Raw genomic sequence first — 21,705 nt, 5'->3', positions numbered from 1 at the left:
CTCATGCCTCATTTGATTTTAAGCTGAACCCTCAAACACAGTTTCACTACATGAATTTATTAACGAACTCAAAGAAATACCAAAAATAAAGGAGACGAGGGAGGTTTTTTTTTTTTTTTTTTTTTTTTTAATTAACAATTTGCATTATTTTATTACTGAAATTGGTAAAATGCGCATGCAACAAGTTAACAATTGACGGAAGGAGGTAACGGGAGACAGATACAAAGATGAAAGCATAAGGAAAGCGTTACGGTAAAAGCACATAAGGTGTTTGGATAAATAAGTCTAACATATAGCTCATTTGGATGTACTTTTAAAATATCTAAAAGCGCTTTTAGAGAAAATATTTTTGGGTTCCAAAAATACTTGAAGTGTTTTCTGCAAGAATCACCCGCTTGTAATTCTTCCAGAAAGCACTTTAAGTGCTTTTCCAAGATTTACTTGCATTTTTACTCATGATTAGTTCTAAAAATCTTTTCACCAAAAGCGCTTTCAATCATTTTAAAATCACATCCAAACGAGCTCATATATATTTCACAATCCCACCAAGGTTACAGCAGGAGAAAACAATGTTATTCCCTAATAAAAAGGGGACCAACTGTGGCTTCACCACGGCAGTCCACCTTTTCGGAGACCAGAAAGACTCACAGAGGCAATCCAACCTCCCCCAGCCTCCCCTAGCCACCGTTGTGCGATTCACCAAGGGCAAGAATCAAACCCAAAACATGTCATTCAAGCCTGGAATTCGTCTCCAACTACTAAACCACCCCGTGGGGATTGGCGAAAGTAATTTTTTTTTTTTTTTTTTTTGAGTAAAAGCATACCAATTACGAAAATTTTGTTCTCCGGAGTATAGGATACTCTAGATAATATCCCTGCTCTACAACTCCAAGTTGACACGGTAATCATAGTTACCTTCACTTATTTAATTAAACCAGAAATTAAAATCAGCATTAAACAACTCTACCCGCAAAATTACAATTTGGAATTAAAATCTGCAAACATTGGAGGTCAAAAGGTAACTCTAAACTTGTGTAACCAAAGTAAAGTCCTAGAAATAGTCAAGCAGCTCTTGCAAACAACTTTTTCAACACTTTAACTACCTGCAACAATCAATGGACTGCAACTTATCAGCCAACGTAATGTAGAAGCCCAGATACAATCATAGAAGTACCAAAAATAAAAAAAATAAAAAAAAGACAGAAAAGCATTCCATCTCAGGTTATATGAATATGAATGAGGAAATGAAAGTCGAGATATTCTCAATAGCACTATTTTTTGAGACTCTGACAACGAACGATGAACGACAGAGCCTGCCCAACGTTGTTATGGTATTATACAAGATGTCATGAAGGAGCAAGCCAAAATGGTGATGGTGATCATACTAATGCAGAAGAGAAGCTACTAGGATAACAAGAAGCCAAAAATGGAGGGATGGCGGTAAACAATGGACAAGAGCTAAAACACCGAGATGATAAAATTGAGTTTAGCTAGCCAAAAAGGAAGTCGTAGTTTAGACTCGTCTGCTTACTCATGTGCGATGAACTTATATGCTAAGGAAACAAGGGTTGATAAAGAAGCCCCGTGTTTTCTGGAAATCCCATCATCAGATTAAGATTCTGTAAGGCTTGGCCTGAAGCTCCCTTGACAAGATTATCAATCTGCACCAACAATTCAAAAGCTTGACTGTCAGCTGATAATAAAATACGATCAGACTCACATGGAACTTGGAAGCCTAAATTTTCACAAACACAAGGATGGAGAACATAAAACATACAACAGAAATGATTATTGCTCTCCCAGGAATTCGATCAGGAAAGACATTGATGAAACAAAAGTTAGATCCTCGAGTGTTATGAGTACGAGGAACAGCTCCTTCCTCCAATACAACTACAAATTCTTCATCCTGAAAATGGAAAAAAGTTAGAAAAGAATAACCAATACTTTCATCCATCACACCAATACGAGTAGAGAAAAACATATATGATACAGGCATCTAAGCAATATATACACAAGAATAAAGTGCTTCCTACTGCTACCGCTACACTGCAAGGAGATTAAGGGCCAAAGGAAATATACGACTTATGTGCTATTAATCAGATAAGTACAACTAGGAGTCCCACACTCAATATTTTGTGGTTTGGCATTGGCTGTTTACACAAGAGTGTTTCAGCCAAAAGAAAAAGTAATTCAACCATCAATCCTAGTAACCAGGTAACACATAACTCCGGCAGATAGTTAAGCCGTGATAGTCTAGCTACTAATGCAAATAACTGCTAACTAATTCAGGTAATTGTTATCTAAGATCTCGTGGGAATTTATGGAAGGAAAGTTCTTGCTTGACAGGAATATCAATTACTTTTAATTATTAAACCAAACTACTGCAAGTGGTGGATAAAAAAAAACTTTCTGATAGAGTGCCTGCATTTAGAGCTCAATGCAGTGACCTTAATTCACCCTGATTATCAGAGACCGATCAGATAAGTACCCAACCAGCAGAAGAAAAAATTAACTAGCATACCTCATAGGATAACTTCAGCTGTTGGTTTAAGTCCTTGAAATTTACCCCTGCAGCCAGTTCCACATAGATAGTTGATTGCATACCACGACTCTAAACGACAAAATACAATAGTGCTTAGTCCTTTATTAGCAAAGAATGAATCGGAAAATACGGATTCTCTAAGTGCATATGAGTGTAGTAGTTACCATTGGCATTAGGTGTGGAGTAAAACTAACGGTTACTTTTGAATTTGCAGCATCAGATAGTCCCTGCTCAATTTCCGGAACTGAATTTCAAAAATGATCTGGGTCACTACCTTATGCAATTAAATAAAAAACACACATGATCTTTAGTGTTTAAAGTTTCTAGCTCTTCATAAATTCATGAGAATCCTTCCACAAATAAATAATTTCATGTAAGTACCAAGAATATCTAGTAATTGTTTTTTCTGTCAGAGAAGTTAAAATATAAATTTTTTAAAATTCAAAACCTTACCATGACGGTGACGAGTAACACCATAAGAATATATGCCCTCGGCTATTTCAGTGTACAAGTTTGCCTCCTTGGCACCACGTCCTGGACGATTAACAGGTTGTAGAAGTCAACAATGGAGCACTAAGAGTATATCGAGTAAAATTTTGCATGGAAATGTTTCAAATTGCAATCCAATCCTAACCTGCTCCGCTAACACCAGATTTCGAGTCAATAATAATATTTTTAGATTCAATGAGATTGGCCTGCGAGGAAAATGCAATACGAGAACCATAAGGCATACTTGATTATGGTTTCTAGAGTGTAGAGTCAAGACATAGCATTTGGTATTGCCTTTAAAGATTATCAATGAGTGACAGTGCTCTCCTATCTGTATATAGGTTTGTATTTCAGCCACATTCTTACATCTCAATTAGCAGAGCAAAACGTGGAAGTTGACAATGCTCTCCTATCTGTATATAGGTTTGTATTTCAGCCACATTCTTACATACTCACACACACCTTGATCAATGGAACAAGTGGAAGTTGAACAGAAGTTGGATAACAACCAGGGTTCGCAACTACGCGCGCACCTTTTATCTCCTCCCTCAAAATCTCTGTCAAACCATATACAACTTCTTTCTGAAACCAAGAAGATAAACACTTTTTACAATTAGCAGAGCCAAAAGTTCAAGAAATAAGAGCAAGATGGTCCCTGAGTTTTATTAGTATATACATTTTCTACGAAACCAAAATGAACTTTATGACAACAAATTAATCATGCCAATATTTGTTTTTTTTTATCAAAAGTTGAGGTTTCAATTTATTCCTAGAGTATTGGTTGGTGGACTTAGTAATTCCATATAAGTTTTGATAAGAAAAGGAGACTATCCTACCTGCAACTCTGGTGCGCTATGTGCCTGACCATACCATTCTTCATACTCAGATATGTCTCGTAGACGGAAGTCCTGAAAATACCATCACGTAAACATTAAAATGAGAAAGTTTGGAAGCTAAATATACAGTAGAATGCCAACAACAAATTCCAAAAGCACTGTAAATCATCCTATGCATACAGCAGACAGATCAACAATCTTTAAACTCTTGGGAAGGCCTTTGATAATTTCCTGCAATTGAAACATTAAACATGTGCAAGTTAGAAATTGAGGAGCAGATGCAGATGAGAAAGGATTGACAACTATAGAGGAAAGAAGAAACAACCTGTGTGGTTCCATGTGGCAAACAACAAAAAACAGCATCCACATCAGAAAAATCAGCATCCTTTATAGCAACCATTTTTGGTAGATCCTGCAAACACAAATAAAAGTCCACCAAAGTAATTCTGAAGCATTAAATATTATGCCATGATAAAATGTAACACCATCAAACGATTGAAACTCCATTAATTGACCATTACAACATATAAAACTAAAGGGTTGGATGTCATATGAAGCATAGGTTTATGAGGATACAAGGAGAACGAGAATGACAGCTACTAATGAATTACCCCAACCCTCATCATATCTTAATTCAAGTCTTTGCCCTAAGAGAAAACAGATTAATCATAAGCAAAACTTACTTGGGAAACTAGATGCGGAAACACCGACCCTATTGACTGTCCAGCTTTTCTATCAGCCGTCATCAAGGTAATGCCAAAGTGAGGATGGTTTGCCAAAAGCCGAACAATCTTCCAAAAGAAAGATAATCTCAGTTCATTACAAGGCAGTTTAAAAAGTATCTCAGTATCTTACCCAATTCAATTCTCATACATAGTTAACAATATATTAAAAAACAAGAAGGAAGGAATGATTTAAAAAGGGCCAATTAGAAGCAATAAACATATTTTGACATTTGGTTTGAATATCATTTTTCAATAACGATATATCTACCGCAAAACAATGGCATAACGACAACACAACAATGATATGAGGACGACTGATCATTTCTGCTCAAAAATGTCAAAATATGTTTATTATAGCTAATCACCCTTAAAAAAGGGTTTATACCTCAGAACCAGTGTAACCACTGGCTCCAAGAACACCAAGCCGAACTTCCTTTTCTGCTTTCTGGGTTTTCGTATTCACATAACATTTAACAAACACCTTCCCTGCATTGCGCGTATCGGCCTTCAAATTGTTCACCCCGTCCTGCAAGTCCTGCAATTTCAAAACTTCAACGATAAACTTCAACTTGTAGTCTTGTACGATGAAAAGCACTCAACCCAACAAATCAAAGTTTCTAATTCACAGAAATTTTACAAGATTTAACTATCGTACACTCAACCCAACAAGCCAAAGTTTCTAATTCACTGAAATTTTACCATGCAGGGGTTTTTTTTTTTTTTTTGCTGCATTTCTGGGGACAAACAAATAGCTAGTAGGTTGAGGAGTAGAAACCTTGCGGAGGCAGCCGGTTCGGAGAAAAGTGGAGCTGAAAGTCGCAGAGTTCATTCTTCTGTCGGAAACTTGCTACAACGCAGCAGCCTTGAAGGATTAGATGCTCAGAGGATTGCCAAATTCTACCAAAACGGGTTTTTCTTAGAGCGTTATTCTGATATTAGTTTTCTTATTTATCAAATTTCATGTACTAATTTCATATAAGTCATGAGTATTTTCCTAATTCAATGATGGCCGATCATGGTGGATTTTACTTATTATGTCAACCGAATTTTCATCTTACAGTATCAATTTTGTGTCAATTAATAATAGTATGGTATTGTACCAAATCGAAATTTTATGATACGATTTTGGTATTCAATATTATAACTATAATATTATCGTATTGTACCCAAAAATATAATCATATGTATAGAATTTATAAATTATATAACACGTAATTATACAATATATATGTTTCTAAAATTATTTATAATATTTGTTTGGTTCGATCCTCACCTGACCAAACCAATGACAGGAAAGAAAAAAAAAAGAAAAGAAAAGAAACCCTTCAGCAACTCAGGTGCCGTCGACTCCACACTCATTCATCTCTATTAATTGCTTTTGTTTTAAGGTTCATTGTGTTTATAAACCTTCTTGTAATATGGAAAAAGTAGTGCGATCTGGATGTTGTAAATAAAAAATAATTGGATTCACCTTTGCCAAGCACCATAAACATGTCTTCAAACCAGATGATGTTATCAGTTACCATGCCATAACTATGTTTAATGTGCTATAAATATATATGTTTAACAAAGTGGTAATTGTGATTACCATACCATGTCAACCGAACTATTTAGCATACCAAATTTCAATATACCGAAAGTTTGGCATGGTAAACCAAAAATTTGGTACAGTAATAGGTATGGAAGTTTTGGTACGATAACCATACCAAACCTACCATTACTTCAGAGTAGGCTAGGCCATTGAAAAAAAAAATTGGTAAGTCAACCTTCAAAGAAATCTAATGGTTTGAAGTTGTGTCACATATTTAATGAGATTCATTTTAGTTTCTTTATTGCTTTTGATCCTTCATCTTCTCCACTCATGTCTATACCACCATTTACGCTCCTTTTGCACGCCAACATGGTTGACTTCTCAGGTCGATCTTCACACCGTAGCAAAACTTGACAACTATTTTGAAGGTCTCAGAGCTGTGGAGGAAGTTAGAGAGAATTCTTGGGTTCCGTCGTTGTTTTCATCAATTTGTCCAACAACTCTTACATGCATTATGCAACAAGGAGGAGATGAGATGGGAGGGAAGAATCGATTTGATATACCAATTTCTTGCAACTTCACCCCACTTAAAAAGCTTGATTTAAAGTGAAGTCAAAAGCTAAATGTGACTCAACTTCTCTTCTATATTTTTATTGGTTTTCGCTATAGGTTTGATCTTTTGTTTAAAGTAAAGAGAATCGAATGCTTAACCTATCTTAATCTTAACGCAAAACATCGTCAACCTCACGACTCCAGTGGTTGCAAAAGATGAAAATTTGATTTTTGTAATATCAACTTAATGTATCAAATTCACCGATATTCTAACGTGTAAAATCTTAATCCAATATATATATGTTGATTGTTGACTGTGAAAGTGTGAAGTACATGAACAAATTATCCAGTATATTAACTCATATGTTCACAGCAGCTTTATTTACAAACACAAAAGAACAATGTACAGCAATTTTGTAGTCATAGAATTGTTAGCAGAAAGCTAACCAGACTCTGATTCTTTACATGAAGAACACAGTCATCGATCTAAAGCAGAAAAGTACGGAGCTTGTTGGGACGTTCTTTTCGGAGTTTGAGAATTCTCATCCTTCCTTGAGCTTAATGGTGAAGTTTGCGGCATGAGCTCCGACAATCGAATTCTTTCACTGCTTATTTTGTTCTGTGGAAAACAAAATATTGGGATCATGCATGCAGGTTATGTATATCTTTCTTGTGTATACAAAACACTGGGAACTCAGAAGCAATACGAAAAACAAGCTTAAAGATTAAGTTTTATATACCTTAAACTTCAAATCCTGCAATTCTCTGTCCATTGAAGTAATCTTGTTCTTGATTTGCTCGAGCGCCTCTTCAGCAGCAGACGGGTTTATATGTGTCGATTGCTTTGTTATTCCAGCAGCCTGAAAGTTATTCCAAAAGGAGATATAAGTCCGGGTCCTGGATTGACTTTTTTATTTTACAAGAGTGAATGGTTATTAAGTGCCAAATGACCGTTAACATACCTTCAAAACGCTACTACAGAGGCCTAACAATTTCTGTGCTAGTTGCAACTTCTCCTCCTCAGTTTCCTGTAGCGGAATCACTTATATTGTTAAGCATCAAACTATGGGTTTGATGGCACCTCTCTCTCTCTCTCTCTCTCTCACACACACACACACACAAAAGACAACACTAACCTTTAGTTTTGCACCCAATCGTTGCTCTTCATCAAAATCGACACAAGGGTTCTTCCCACAGGAAGCACGAAAGCAAGCAAGCTCTTCCTTGACACGTGAAAGAATAACTTCTGTCCTACGGAGCTTATTGCTAAGTTCTTCATTTTGTACCTTTAACTTGTGATTTTCTTCCTGTTACATTATAGACAACCCACTCAGATTGAAATGGAATAGAATGATGGGTAAGGTAATACAGAAGCAGAGGTTAGCAAGACTTCGTTAGCAAGAATATCGGTAATGTCTTGCCTTGATTTTTGCATGATGATGAATTCGCTGGTGGAGGTTTTGCTGACCCGACAGCTTATCTACTTCTCCTTCAAGTTCCATCACCCTCATTTTATGATTTACATTCTCCGCCTACACAGTAAATGTAGTAAGCGAAACAATAAAAAGGATGAACATTCACTTCAAGAAATAATATATCAAAAACGCAGTCTCAACCTTCAGCATTTCATTTTCGGTTTTAAGTAACTGATCTCGCTGCTTAAGTTTTTCCAAAGCAATTTGCACAGCTATGAGTTCAGCCTGTTTTCGGTCAATTTCCTCTAGCCACCTGGAATATCAGCATGCAGAAACTTAAATATATGAATGATAGAACAATCACTAACTCGATTCAGAAGTTTTGAGTTGCTCACCCTTGTCTTTCCTGAATGAATTCACTCAGCTGTTTTTTCAGCTTAGCTACCTCTTGCTCCTGAATGAAAGACCAAAACCAAACATAAGAAAACACAAAACAAAAGTATCTATCTGAGTATCAGTATAATCAAAGCTGAATACCTTTTCTTGAGATTCCACACTATGAAGCCGAGCCTTCTCCGTTATTTTTTGCACTTGTTGATTATCCAATAGTGACTAGCATTAACAAAAAAGATAAAGGTCAGTTGAGCATCATAGCAGTTTACATAAAGTCCCAGTTGCAAGTGAAGATTCGGATACATTTTTCCTTTTCTCATTCTGTTTTCTCGGTACTGGCAGTATCATGTACGAACATCAAACACATAATATCCTTTTAGAGGAACAGTAATATAACTCTTTGTTATATTGTAAGTCATACAATAGTAATGACATTATTGGTTAGGATAGCAGCTTGGAACTATGTAACATACCACGTAACTAGTCATATCCAATTTGACTCCCAGTAAGTCCCGAATCACATCATGTGTCATGCTTTCAGCAGCAGCTAATCTGGCATTCAAAGCAAATATCTGCACCACACGAAAAAGGACAAACAGAATCATTTTGTGGTAGAAGAATGCACACAACAGCTTGTAGGAACCAAGTAGGACATTAAAGGCCTACCTCTTTTTGTCGACTGAATGCTAAGGATTCAAGCTCTTCAATGCGCACCCTTGCAGCTGTAAGATCCTCATCCTTCTCAGATTTTATCTGCTGTGCCATACCCAAGCCAATGCATTTAAATGGGGAACCAGAGCCTCTAGGCTTTGCAGCATGTTTCTCTGACTTGTTTGATGAAGAGCTTGTGGCATGAGTTGAATGGCTTTCAGGTCTGACTTGTTCGGCCATAGATTCCAATACTTTAAACTGTTTCCACATTTTATAGTACAAAATTGAATAATTATGAAATTGCATATTTGAAACAAATGTAAGCGGAAAACAAAAAATATGTCAAGTCGCATGTAAACTGGCAATCTTTCTACACTAGACAATGAAATTTAATCTTTTAGGATACCTTCTGTTTGTACTCACAAGCCTGTGCTTCTGCATGCAAATTCAGCTCAGAGATATGTGCTTTAAATTGGGCAATCTGTCAGGAAAAAACAAAACAATGATACTCCAAAACTATATCACAACAGATGTGACTCGATCCTCACTCCATTCATTAGAAAAACCCGCTGTTTAAGAAGGCAACCTCAGATTAAGGTTGGAATTAACTGTAGTACAGGTCAACATACCTCTGCATCCTTCTCAGCTAATTCCTTCTCAAGTATTTGTATATTGTGTCGGGCTTCTTGAAGGGCTTTCTCTTTCTCACCTAAATATCTGTTTTAACAAGAAAATTACAGTTCATGATATAATGTATATTTATCAAAACAGTTGAGTGTGTTTGTGCATTTGAAGAAAATTATGGGAGGATCTGCTCTATACCTTTTCATGTCAGCATTAGCATTTTCAACATTCTGCATCTGGTGTTCTACAGCATGAAGTTCCAATTCAAGCTCTTCCCCATACAATCGTTGTCGTTCAGCCTCTCCCTTAACAATATCAACCTACGAAGGAATACCACAGACATGGTGTTGATATGATGAATCAGATACAAAACTCCAACAAGATTCGCAATCCAATTGTTACCTTATTTTCCAGCACATCTACAGTACGTTCAAGCTCCTCAACGGACCTCTCTAACAGCTTCACCTCTGTTTCTTTGTCATCAGCATAGATTTTTCTTAATTCAGCTATCTGAAATTATTGAAGCATAGTAGAATGAGGAGAAGTAAAACAGATTTAAAGAAAGAAAAAAAAGAGTTCATAAAATGTTTGTGCAAAACAAGCATATACCTGTTGTGCTTCATTAGCAATTGCTTCAATTTCATCAGCTCGTGCCAGTTCTCCTTCAAACTTTTCCTTCAACTGAAGCATCTCAGTGTGAAGAAGATCCTTTTCATTAGCGAGTTCATTCAAATTGTCCCTCAAGGATTCATTCGAGTCATTCATTTGGTCAAGAGCATTACTCATTTCAAGGACTTCCATTTTCAAGCTCTCAGTAATCTTCTGTTTCTCTATCAACTCCTTCTCAACAGAAGTTCTCGTGGCCAAAGCATCTTCAACTTGAGCTCTCAGTTCCAAGTTTTCATGGGACAGAAATTTTAGAGACTCGCGCTCTTCCAATAAACCCTGCTCAAGAGCGGAGATTATATCTCTTTTCTCCTGCAATTGAGTTTCAAGCATTTGGCTATTAGCCATGGTCTCTTCAAGCTCACATGATTTTGCTGAAAGCTCATCCTCTAGAGCCTCCAAAGAAGATTCCATTTCCGCAATTTCATCTTGGTGATCCTTATTATTAGATGCAGATTCCTGCAACAAACTCAGATCGAATAACAAGCCATTAAGAACATCATCCTTCCTCAGTAACTCAGCCCGAAGAGAGAAATTTTCAGACACCAGCTCCTTAGCCTGACACTCTAAGCAGTCGACCTGTTCTATGAACTGAGATATTCTCTCTCCAGTTTCACATAGTTCTTGAGACATTTTGTCCACAATCATGAAACCTTCTTCCTTTATAATATTACATGATCTGTTATTCGCTGAATCCAAAGTTTCCACTGAATCAACACACTTTTTAGCTTTTGCACTTGAAATGGTGAGGAGTTCATCCAGTTCAGCATTTTTCGCCCTTAGATGAGTCTCCAGATTAACAATGTGAATCTCCAAAGAGAAAATTTCATCTTGCAACCTGCAGTTTTCTTTATCGAAGACACTTATACGGCTTAATGAAGATGAAAACTCAGAATTCTTCTGCTCCAAATGTTTAAGAGCCATGCTGTTTTCTGTATTTAACTTCTCTATCTCAGTTTTAAGCGACTCATTTTCCATCTCCAAGCAGTTCAATCTGCTCAGCTCTGCCTTTTTCTTCTCTAGCACATCTTGAAGTCCATCTGATGAGGTTTGCAATGTGAGAATATCATTCTGCAACGTTTGGTTTTCCTGTTCAAGGACAGAAAACTGATGGGCAGAAATTTCTAAATTCATTTCCTTAGTGTTTAAATCGTCCCCTAGTTTCTGGTATTCAGCTTCTAGAGCTTGAACCTGGCACAAAAGCTTCGTCTCTGTTTGCTTAGCTTCACCAAGTTCACCTTTCAAGGCATCATTTAAAAGAGAAACATCCTTTAGCAACATAATTTCTTGTTCAAGAGCCTTCTTTTCTTCATTCATTTGTGCAATCCTTAAACTGCTTTGGTTCAGCTGTGACAATAGATGCTGCCTCTCCTTTTGTGCTTCCGTTTGCAGACAAGCAACTTCAACTTCCTCATCCAGTAAGAACTGTCCTTTCAGTAGTGTATCAACCTTTGAAAAAATTACTTCTCTCTTGAAGTCTTCGAGCATCACACAACATGTGATATGCTCTCTCTCCATATCAGCTTTGTGCTTAGCCATATCTTCTAACTCTGATGCCAAGATAAGTGACTCAAAGTCTTTCGCGCACCACTCTATCATGAAACACTCAACTTGAGATTCGAATGCCTCCTCTTTACCTTTCAGAAATTTCTCTTGCTTCAGAAGGGATGCTCCAAAATTGGAGTTACTCAAGTCCAACTCTTTCATTAGAATAGCAAGCTGAGATCCCATATAATTAGACCTCTGTAGCATTAACTCCTCTTGAAACTGAAGTTCTGATATTTGTTTCTCGAAAGTGTTGAGCTTTGTACTAAGCTTCCCAGCTTCCTCTTCTCTCCTTGAGATATGATCATAACTGTTCTTAATGTCTGCCAGTAATTTCCCCTTAAGAATCTGACACATCTCAAGCTCCCTTTGGGACCTAACGTTGTGTTGTCTCAGATCAGCTATTAAAGTACTTGATTCACAAATTCCATGTTGAAGCAGACCATTCTCTGCATTCAGCCCAGTCACTGTTTCCAGAAAAATTCCCATGTGACAGAGGTGTAGCACTGACACTGCACAATCCTTCACAATTATCTCAGACCAGATGTCCTCGACGGATGAACGGATTAACTTTGAGGAGTTTGAAAGGAGAGACTTCACACTCTGAAAATCAGAGGCTAAAAGAAAGAAATTTTCGTTGTAATGAGCCTGGATCCCTGCTAGCATACCCTCCAGCTCTACAACCAGAGCCTTTGTTTCCATTATATCCGAGGTAAGCAAGTCTTCAACTTCTGCAAATCGTTGACTGCTCAGATAATTGATCGACTGCAAGCTCTGAACCTCATTTAGTAACATATCCTTATCACTGATTAATGAGGCTTCCAGTTTCTTCAACCTTTTTATTTCGAGCTTCATTGTTTTATTAGATATCATCAGCTTGTTGATCATATTATCTGCTTCCTTTATAATATCCTGAGCCTCCTCAAACTTAGGAAGAATGCAAGAGACCTCAGCAGTTTTCTGGGCTGCAACTAACTTTGCATCATCAAATTCCATTTCCATCATCTGTGAGAGGAGACACAAAAGTAGATGGTAAATTCCTTGAATGGATAAATATACATACGAGTGAGTTTGACATAAATTTACAATTACGAACATGTGAAAACAAAAGAGGTTGGAAAAGGACAATGGATTCAGGAATCAGCAGAAATTATCACTATCTTATAAGGTTGTTTTTGCTTTTCTCGTACACACATGATAAGCAGAAGTCTTTGTCAGAGAATAGGGTATAGCTTAACCAAGAAACAACAAATAATTGAAATTGGAAATGCAATGGATTACCTCTTTCGTTTGGCACCATTGGGAGCCAGCTTCCTGCACCATCTGTTGACATACCTCCAGTTTATGATCTTGAGCTTCCAACTTCACTTTCGATTGCTTTTCTAAGTTTTTCATAGTTGAATGCAGATTAATGATCTGTGTTCTGAGATATTTCATGCTTTCGCGACTCTGTTGCTCAGACTTGCACATCAGTTTGTTCTCTTCACGTAGCTTGTCCATCTCAGCTTGTACCTCTTTTAAGCTATCAAGGGCAGTTTCTATTTCCCTTTTCAAAAGCAAAATGGTAACATCTCTACCACTCCTAGCCTTAGCCTTGGAAGGTCTTTCAGACTTCAAATCTTCTCGAGTGCTATTGGCACACATACTCTTCCGCACTTTGAGAGTGCACTCAGACATATCAGGCTTATCAGCTGTCAGGTCTTCAACAAACTGTTTGTTTCCATTCTGGTCTAGAATTGTTTCCGTAGCTATCTGCAACAAGGTATAGCAATTACAAAACAGAACACTCTTCCTCTACAACATAGACCCAAACCTCAAGATCAAGCTATCAGAAAACAAAATGCTAACTTACCCATCCACCACCCTCTCCTTTGGAAGACTTAGAAGATAATTGTGAATCCTTCCCTTCAGAGCTTGTATGATGCTCCACATTTGTATTCATGCATGACCTCAATGTGGATACGCCAGTTTTTAGCTCAGCTAGCTTCTCCCTTGCCATCAAAATGGTTTTCTCTTCGACATCTTCAAGCTTCTGTTGTATAGTGAAAGCACATTCCCGCTCCTCAGAAAGCTCCTGTCTTAGATCAGCACAGGTTCTCTCCAACTCTTCAACTTCCCCAGATAAAGAGTGAACTTTTTTCTCTGCTTCTGCTATCACAGTCTCCTGATCACTGAGAATGGCAACCTTTGTTGAGATCAAGTCTTCTGATTCACTAAGCTGAATATTCTTACACTTTAATGCATCTTCGTTACTACGATTCATCTCTGCTAATTTATCCACAACAACGAAAGCAACTGTTGCACAAACTGATGTTTTCCTGATCTGATCTTCAAGCAGCTTCACTCGATTCTCAAGCTTTTCCACTCTAGATGACTTTGCATTCAACTTTGTTGTCAACATGAGCATTTCTTTCTCCTTTTCACAACACTCCTGCTCATGTGCTTCAGTAATAGCCAGTGTTGCTCCTCTCATAGACTTCAGCATGCACTCCACTTCATTTTTCTTGTTGTTTGCATCCTCCAAACAGCTCCTCAGTTCTTCAATTAAATATTCCTTTTCAGAGATGATTCGTACAGTCCTTCCAACTTGTTCTGAGAGCCAAATCCTTTTCTGTGGAAAGGAATTGGATATAAGGTTAAGTTGATCAGAGGCACCATCTAGTTCCTCACACCCATCAGACAGAACTTTTTCAATCTCACTAGACAATAATGTCCACTCTCGTGACAACGTTCTTACTTTCCCATCTTTCTCCTCAAGCTCTTTACTTAACCGTCCATTATCTTCGTTCAACATGTACAACTTTTCTCGCACCTCCTTCAGTTCCGTTTCCAAAATCATTACATTTTTGTTCATCTCCAAATCTTTTAAATGGCTATTTTGAACTTGCTGCTGAAGCATGCCAAGTTCTTCCTGCATACAGACGATCACCTCTGCAGTTTCAGCCTCAACCTGCCTACGCACTTCATCCATTTCTTCTTCATTTGACACTTGAAATGCACGATCACTTTGGTACCATGTATTCAATCTCTTGGCCTTTTCAAGGGAATCATGCATCCTCTTCAAATTTCCCTGTAATGGTGAGTCATGGTTGTTTGAGCAGTTCGAAGGTGATAAGTCTCTAAACTCCTTAAGGGTCCGTTGTTCCTTTAGAGCCCTCAATTCAAGCTCCCGTTCACTCAAAAGCTTCCTCAGGTCCTCAAGCTCATTGATTGACAGAAGTTGCTGAGACTCGAGAGCTTCAATAACCGATTTAGCCTCCTCCAATTGGCGGCTTGCATCATCATGCTGTTTGCTTATCACAAAAATTTCTTCATTTGCCAGATGAAGATCTTTATTTAAGAAATATACCCTCTCCTCTTGAGAAGTCCTCTCTTCTCTCAAAATGATATTCACTATATCCAATTCCAGCTGTAAATTTAAAATTTCTTCTGCATGTTTTATTCGAGGGTCAAGCTTCGGTTCCACCTCCTCAATGGGAACAGCATTAAGCACCTGAAATCAAAAGGTGGACTTAGTGAAGCCTTAAAGTAAATTTACAGCTTCCCTTTTCTTTTTTCCATAGTGTTAAGGAACTCAAGTCAAATATTATTTTTAAAACACAAATACCTTTAAAGCTACACAGTCATTTTGATCAATGGGTGTAGACTTGAGCTTGTTAAGCATTGTATGCAGATCTTCAATATCTCTGCAAAATACAAAAAAGAAAAAAATCGCATAAGAAAAAAGATGATTTTACTTCAATAGTGAGAAATAAGATGATATTACTTCTATAGTTAGGGATGCTGATATAAGGGAGAAAACAGGAAGGCCAATTTTTCTAACCTATTGAGTTTTGCATTTTCCTCCAAACAAGTATTTAAGCTGCGCCTGCATTCCTCTAACTCATGGAGAGTATTTTTCAACTGAAACCACGAAAATGAGCATGTGAGTATAAGTAAAATAACGAAGGGGGCTATTTAGATGTCTTGTAAGGCACGACTGAGTTCAACCTCCATATTGAGGGGATCACCATCTGTGTCCATGCACACTGTTTCCTGAATCAGTAAAGGATATATAATTAGAAAAAAAAAAAAAAAAAAGAAATAATATACCAAACACACGTATATTAATATCTAGCCTGCCCTTAAGGGAATGCATGATGAATCGCCACCATATATTCCATAGTGAATGAAACTTGAAACATAAGGAACTACAATATAGAGCTAAAGGAACCAACCTGAGGTTTCATACTAATATTTGGGTTGCTATGCTGCTTAGAGTGTCCATCAAGAAATTGTAGCAACTGAAAAATAAAAATTGTATTTATTTTGTTATATTGCTTGCCTCTAAACAACATCTCAAATGGGGAAAAAAATTATCTTAGTTGGATCCATAAGTACCTGATCTCGCAGTTTAGAAACTTCATCCAAGAGTATCTCTCTCTCCCCTTCTTCATAAAATTCTTGAAACCTATGAATTCCACAGTGGAAATATCAATTCAACTGATAGGATAGTCAAAAATTGATTAAATTACGAAAAAACTACCTTCTAAGTTGGTCCAAAAGCCTTATGTTCTCCAATGCAAACCGAGTGACTTCAGGATTCTTATCAAGTTTTGATTTAAGTAGCTGAATCTCTTCAGAGAGTGCTCTGTTCTCGTCCTGTAAATAAGACTCCACGGTAATAGAACCACTAAGAAGTGACTCCATTTTCTGAATTTTGTCTTCTCGAAACCTTAGCATCATTTTAGTGCCCCTGGTGTCTTCCTCTCTTTGACGAACCTGTGAGCAATGAGAGCTAAGGAGTTCAGCCACAATTTACAGGAGAAAAAAATAAAGAAAAAAATAATAATCTTAAGAAAAGACTCCTCAAATACCAAACGGTTCAGCTGCTCTTTTTCAGCTTCAAGTTGCTTGAGTGCAGCTTCTGCCATCTGCTCCCTTCTCAAGGCACCCACAAGCGTTGTCTCCAAAGATTTTAACTGATTTACCATAATTTTCAGACAGTGTGATGATTCGCAATACAAAAGACAATTGGTGACATGGCTCATGGTAAACTTAGCAGTAGTACAGCAGTCTCAGAAGTTAGAACTAAAATGGGAAAATTTAAATCTAAAGATGATTAATTGTTTTTCTTTTTGTTTGGGATGCTTGTAAACAAAGCAATTGATAGTATGTTCACCCCGTCATGATATTAACATGAAACACCAGCTATTTAACATGAAGCTAGAGATGAAACAGCCATAGAACAAACATAGGTTCATTCAACTTTCCAGTCAATAATAGCAGATACTTCTAACTTACCCAAACAAACTAGCATGGCCATTTCTAGACAGTTAAAAGGAAGCGTACCTGTTTGGTGGAAAGTCTGACAGTTCCTTTTGTTTCAATTTCAAGAAAATCATCATCGCACTCTAAGTCCATATCACACACGTTTTCACTACAATCAATTTTTCGTACTTTATGTGTGTCTTCAAAATTGGTCGAACAAAACGACAAAGATCGGGAGACATTATGGCGCTTAAGAATGGAAAGCTCCTCCTGTTCCAAAAAGCATGCCATGATTTGAACTTTTAGTTATTTGGTATAAGAGAACATAAAAGAACAAAGATGATCAGTACCACCTTTAGGAGCCGTATTTGGTGTTGTAGGGCCATGACATTGCCTGTAGCATCCTCATTCACCACAGCCTGTACAATGAAAAAGAAGAAATATATAGGTCAATAAATTGGATGATTCCATTAAACCATACTGCCTAGTCACCATTGCTTATAATATGAAACTTACGTTGTTTTGAATAAGTTTTGCTCTCTGAGCAAACTTAAGGGTATTCAGTGTTTCAGCCGCACAACTGTAACCAAAAGAACATCATATTATTAAAAGTTACAAAAAGTTTCATGAAAGTTTTGGGGCTTGATGTGATTCTAACACTATCTAAAATAAAATCGAGCAAAAAACGAACCAGATAGAAGGGCTGACATTTGCAATGATCATTGTTTTTGAGTTTCCACCAAGTGAGTCCTGCATTTATTTGGTATGCAGATTAACAATATGTCTAAGAAAGTTAACAGTTGATTAAGGCATAGAAGATGGAATTACAATTAACCTGTAGTAGGAAGGTTAATCTAGAGTCTCTATAAGGTACATGCTTCAGCTTCCCATGTGCCATGTCCACTAGAACCATTATAACATGACTACACATGATATATTAACCATTATCATTAAGAAGGCTAGAACAAGAAACACATGAATACACATAGAACCAAGAGAGTAAAAAATTACCCTAGTGTAGATAGTGATTTATTAATATTAGCAGCTTCCTTCAACCGCTCACCCTCCGCACCAGAACTTTTCTGCCTGCAAAAAATTATTAGGTTGGGACTTGGATTAATATTTAATGCCTTAAAAACCGGTTCGGTAGAAGGATATATATGTAATTAGATATATACACACAAAAACACATATATCGACAACTGTGAGCCTGATACCGTACCTTTCTGAACCAGCCAGATCAACTAGGTTTAGTCTAGCAAACCGTAGGTTAGTTGTGGAATCTTTTTCCCACCTACTCTCAATTACACAAGTAAAGACACTGTGCGAACGACTACTTTCTCTGTTCATGTTTGTTGCAGCAACTCTCCTATTTGAAGAACCCTGTGTGCAACAAATAACAATTTAAGTCAGTGACATGATTTCATACGTACATTTATGAAGAGAAAAAAACTCTGGCTCTAAATTAGCAAGAAAATGATCAATTAGTGGGAACCTGGATGAGAAGCCTGAGGATATCGCTCACAGTATAGACTTCAAATTCAGAGAGATTTTCTACGTAAACACCCTGCTTAACATCCTCCCGCAGCTTAAAACAAAAAATAAATAATAACAAATGAGAAATACATCAAGATGGTTTAGGCCATGCACTTGTAAAAGAATCAGCTTACAAGCAAATTGGTAGATGACGGATCAAGGAGATCCGTAATTTGTTCATTGTAAATCTCTAAGAAAGAGCACTTGCAATTGTATTTTAATTTCTCATCCCTCCGAATTTCCTCTTCCTGGATATACAAAGATGAAGTAAAAGCAGATAGTGAGAAATTTAAGCATTTCTCACATATAACCAAAAAGATAAAGTGGAAATAGAAATTTAAAAATTAAATAATATTACAGCTTGGATCCTTGCAAATAAAAACTCAAAAATGCGGGGTGTCATTCCACGATGTGGACTGGGCTTGGTTTCTAAATCGTCAATCTCCCCAAGCATTGTATGTGTTTTTCCACTTCCTGTCTGCAAATCGAAGCCCAAATATTATTAACACGCTGGTTTCAGCATTTGAAGCAAGAATAGGAATTATATACTAGACAGAATGAATGGAGAAACTAGATTAAACAAACAGGACTAGGTAAGCATCAAAGAGATATCTCCACCTCCATCTAGTTGCATGACAAAGAAAAGTTCAGACATCAAAGTGAGAAAATTAAGAAGGATTTAAGCCTTCTTAATTTTCTAATACAAGATTTTGCATAGCTTTGACAGTCTTTATGTAAATCGAACACAATAACAGGCAAATGCAGCAGACTCTGAGCATGGTTTTCATGGTCGCATTAACTTCACATTACAAACAGTTTTTTATGATTAAACAGCTCCATGCTATTACCTGACCATAGGCAAACATGCAGCTATTATATCCCGACAAGCAATTCTCCACCATGGGGAGACCGGCCATCCTGAAAAGCATTTCCTACAAAACTCAAAAAGTTAAAACCACAGGTAACTAGCGCAAATGAGTAGAACAGTAAGAAAAAGAAGACAATAATACCATAATTTGGTCCCAAATCACACCTGGTCAACGGTTTCACAGGCTACATGATCAAATGTAAATCGACTTTCTGGTTGCCCAATCCAGGAAATTGTTTGAGCACTTTCTTGCTTCAAACACCTGTTGTAACCGTGTAAACTACGCTCCATGCTGTTGAGAGGACGCACACGAATGAGAACCTGAATAACATTTACAATCATGTTAGTATAACTTCCAAACTGCTGAAAATTGGCAAACTCAACGTGTCCAGTTCACTTTTTTCAATCAGTCAAAACGAATAAGCATTGAACCCTAAATACCATTAAACAAAAACCCACTATTGAAACAATAAATGTATGTCAAAATAGGATTAAAAACTGAGCTTTTTACCTGTACATTGTGATCCATCCAGAAAGATGGATCTTCCTTGAGATCAAAGTGAGGCACTTCGACTGAATTAACCACCGTAGACGGACCACAAGAAATAGGAATCCCTTTATACAATGAAGCAAAATTCCCCACTCGAGGACCAACACTTCCATCAGCCTTATTCCGAAAACCTGAATTCGGAGGCTTAGAAACACTCTTGGTCGGTGTTGTCTGCGTCGAGTTACTCTCCGAATAACTCGAAGCAGCTCTACCCACTGTCCTCGTCACCCGAGGAGTCACACTTCCCAAACCCCCATTTCCAGCACCACCACCTCCTCTACTCACTTGGGTCGAATAATTAGCCCCGTCCTCGTGCAAATCGCCGGCGGTCGTACTACTGGGTTCGGTCTTCTGGGCCCACCCGAATCGCTTCCGGGAACCATACCTGTCGGGAGTCCGAAGAGGCAACGCCGGATCGGAAACTTTGGCCTTGGGAGCCTTTGTTGGTGTCTTTTCAACCCTGCTCCGAATACCCACCTCTTGTTCCGGCTTGGGTTGCTGGACCGGATCTTGAATCGGGTTAAACGGAGCTCTCGACTCCGAGCCAATTCGGATCGCCGATGAGTCCTTCGGGTTTACCGGCACGTTCTCGGCCTCTTCTTTCCTCCCGGAATTCGAACGCAGGAATTTGAAATCCCTTAACATCCTAATGCCCAGAAATTCAACAAATACAAGAAAATGGGGTTTGGTCAGAGAACAGATCGATACATATAATATTTATATGAATTTATTGCTGAAATTATGTAAAATTTTACCTGAACGCTGAATTAAAAAACAAAATCTGAAGCTTCCGAATTGTGAAAACTGATTAGCCTGACGAATCTTTGGAGGGAAAAACAAGTGGGTGTTGATTCAATAGCTCATTTGGTTCTGAAATCGAGCATCTTTCGCCCTCTCTATCTCTAGTTCTCTACTGTGAAAATTTGAAAGGTGTTTGAGATTTTGAACTGAGTTTAAAAAAGCAGAAAGGGTTCGAAGGTTTCGAGGGACGGCTGAGATTTATCTTGGATTTGAAATTGGGGCATCCTCGCGGTTTTGGGATTTGAATTGCTGGGTCTTTTTGGTAAAATGGAATATGAGCGGGGTCGTTAATTATGACAGCAAATTTAAATTTCAACGGCTACGTGCGGCGTGCCACATGCCCCTTTGACCGTGAGCTTTGGGATTTATACGGTTGCTTTTTTCTTTTTTTTTCAAACAAGGAAAAAATATATTAAAGGGAAAATCCCAAACACAACCATTCCCTACATAATTAATCTAAATAGAATGAAGAGCAAATGAAGGAATGCAATGATCCCAAATATGACAATCACTAATAAGAAGGCCTTGGCGAGCTAAAGCATCCGCCACAAAGTTAGCCTCTCTAAAAATATGTTTCTAGTTAATGCAAGCAAATTTGGTCGTTGTCCACTTAACATCTTCAATAAGAGCACTTCCACCAGAAGCAAAAGAGGCCGGCACCCAGTGGAAAAAATAGGCTGAGACTCAGCCAATCCACTCCAGCCCGTGGAATAGACTGGCACCTAGCCCAA

At 37.6% G+C, this 21,705-nt stretch overlaps 2 protein-coding genes across 3 annotated transcripts; both read right to left on the bottom strand.

Moving 5' to 3' along the window:
* Positions 1-896: 896 nt before the first annotated feature.
* LOC137729355 (probable N-acetyl-gamma-glutamyl-phosphate reductase, chloroplastic) lies at positions 897-5,596 on the bottom strand. Of its 2 annotated transcripts, none has more exons than XM_068468287.1 (14): positions 5,368-5,596; positions 4,978-5,127; positions 4,551-4,658; positions 4,193-4,279; positions 4,048-4,098; positions 3,868-3,939; positions 3,494-3,613; positions 3,177-3,237; positions 2,996-3,076; positions 2,707-2,786; positions 2,522-2,611; positions 1,778-1,906; positions 1,532-1,661; positions 897-1,103 (listed from the first exon to the last, which is right to left on the bottom strand). In XM_068468287.1, the coding sequence occupies exons 1-13, from the start codon at positions 5,419-5,421 to the stop codon at positions 1,554-1,556; spliced, it is 1,191 nt and encodes a 396-aa protein (XP_068324388.1). In that variant the 5' UTR covers positions 5,422-5,596; the 3' UTR covers positions 897-1,103; positions 1,532-1,553. The 2 variants fall into 2 exon arrangements, with proteins under 2 accessions (XP_068324388.1, XP_068324389.1); XM_068468288.1 differs by having other exon boundaries at positions 5,074-5,127.
* Positions 5,597-7,009: 1,413 nt separating this feature from the next.
* LOC137727385 (kinesin-like protein KIN-12D) lies at positions 7,010-21,062 on the bottom strand. Its single transcript, XM_068466252.1, has 38 exons — positions 20,929-21,062; positions 20,135-20,819; positions 19,789-19,944; positions 19,604-19,687; positions 19,114-19,233; positions 18,890-19,003; positions 18,715-18,807; positions 18,442-18,602; positions 18,231-18,305; positions 18,055-18,142; positions 17,911-17,969; positions 17,736-17,799; positions 17,573-17,638; positions 17,301-17,489; positions 16,826-16,930; positions 16,495-16,730; positions 16,350-16,419; positions 16,187-16,252; positions 15,960-16,004; positions 15,793-15,872; positions 15,577-15,655; positions 13,822-15,462; positions 13,251-13,721; positions 10,368-12,974; positions 10,161-10,268; positions 9,957-10,078; positions 9,764-9,851; positions 9,541-9,615; positions 9,150-9,392; positions 8,957-9,055; positions 8,628-8,702; positions 8,486-8,544; positions 8,292-8,403; positions 8,097-8,207; positions 7,812-7,982; positions 7,638-7,703; positions 7,416-7,535; positions 7,010-7,294 (listed from the first exon to the last, which is right to left on the bottom strand). The coding sequence occupies exons 2-38, from the start codon at positions 20,816-20,818 to the stop codon at positions 7,154-7,156; spliced, it is 8,943 nt and encodes a 2,980-aa protein (XP_068322353.1). The 5' UTR covers position 20,819; positions 20,929-21,062; the 3' UTR covers positions 7,010-7,153.
* Between the last annotated feature and the right edge of the window lie 643 nt (positions 21,063-21,705).

Source organism: Pyrus communis, chromosome 3 (genome assembly GCF_963583255.1).
Source record: "Pyrus communis chromosome 3, drPyrComm1.1, whole genome shotgun sequence".
Taxonomy (NCBI): Eukaryota; Viridiplantae; Streptophyta; class Magnoliopsida; order Rosales; family Rosaceae; genus Pyrus; species Pyrus communis.
This window is presented reverse-complemented; position numbering and strand designations above follow the sequence as displayed.

What these genes read in the sequence shown, in the direction of transcription:
- LOC137729355 (XM_068468287.1), bottom strand. Translation starts at nt 5,421, where the DNA reads ATGAACTCTGCGACTTTCAGCTCCACTTTTCTCCGAACCGGCTGCCTC. An exon ending in AGATTGTTGATCTGTCTGCT is followed by an intron (nt 3,940 to 4,047) that starts GTATGCATAGGA and finishes TGGTATTTTCAG; the next exon opens with GACTTCCGTCTACGAGACAT. An exon ending in CTCCACACCTAATGCCAATG is followed by an intron (nt 2,612 to 2,706) that starts GTAACTACTACA and finishes TTTGTCGTTTAG; the next exon opens with AGTCGTGGTATGCAATCAAC.
- LOC137727385 (XM_068466252.1), bottom strand. Translation starts at nt 20,818, where the DNA reads ATGTTAAGGGATTTCAAATTCCTGCGTTCGAATTCCGGGAGGAAAGAA. An exon ending in GATCTGGCTGGTTCAGAAAG is followed by an intron (nt 18,306 to 18,441) that starts GTACGGTATCAG and finishes AATTTTTTGCAG; the next exon opens with GCAGAAAAGTTCTGGTGCGG. An exon ending in ATATTAGTATGAAACCTCAG is followed by an intron (nt 16,005 to 16,186) that starts GTTGGTTCCTTT and finishes TTACTGATTCAG; the next exon opens with GAAACAGTGTGCATGGACAC.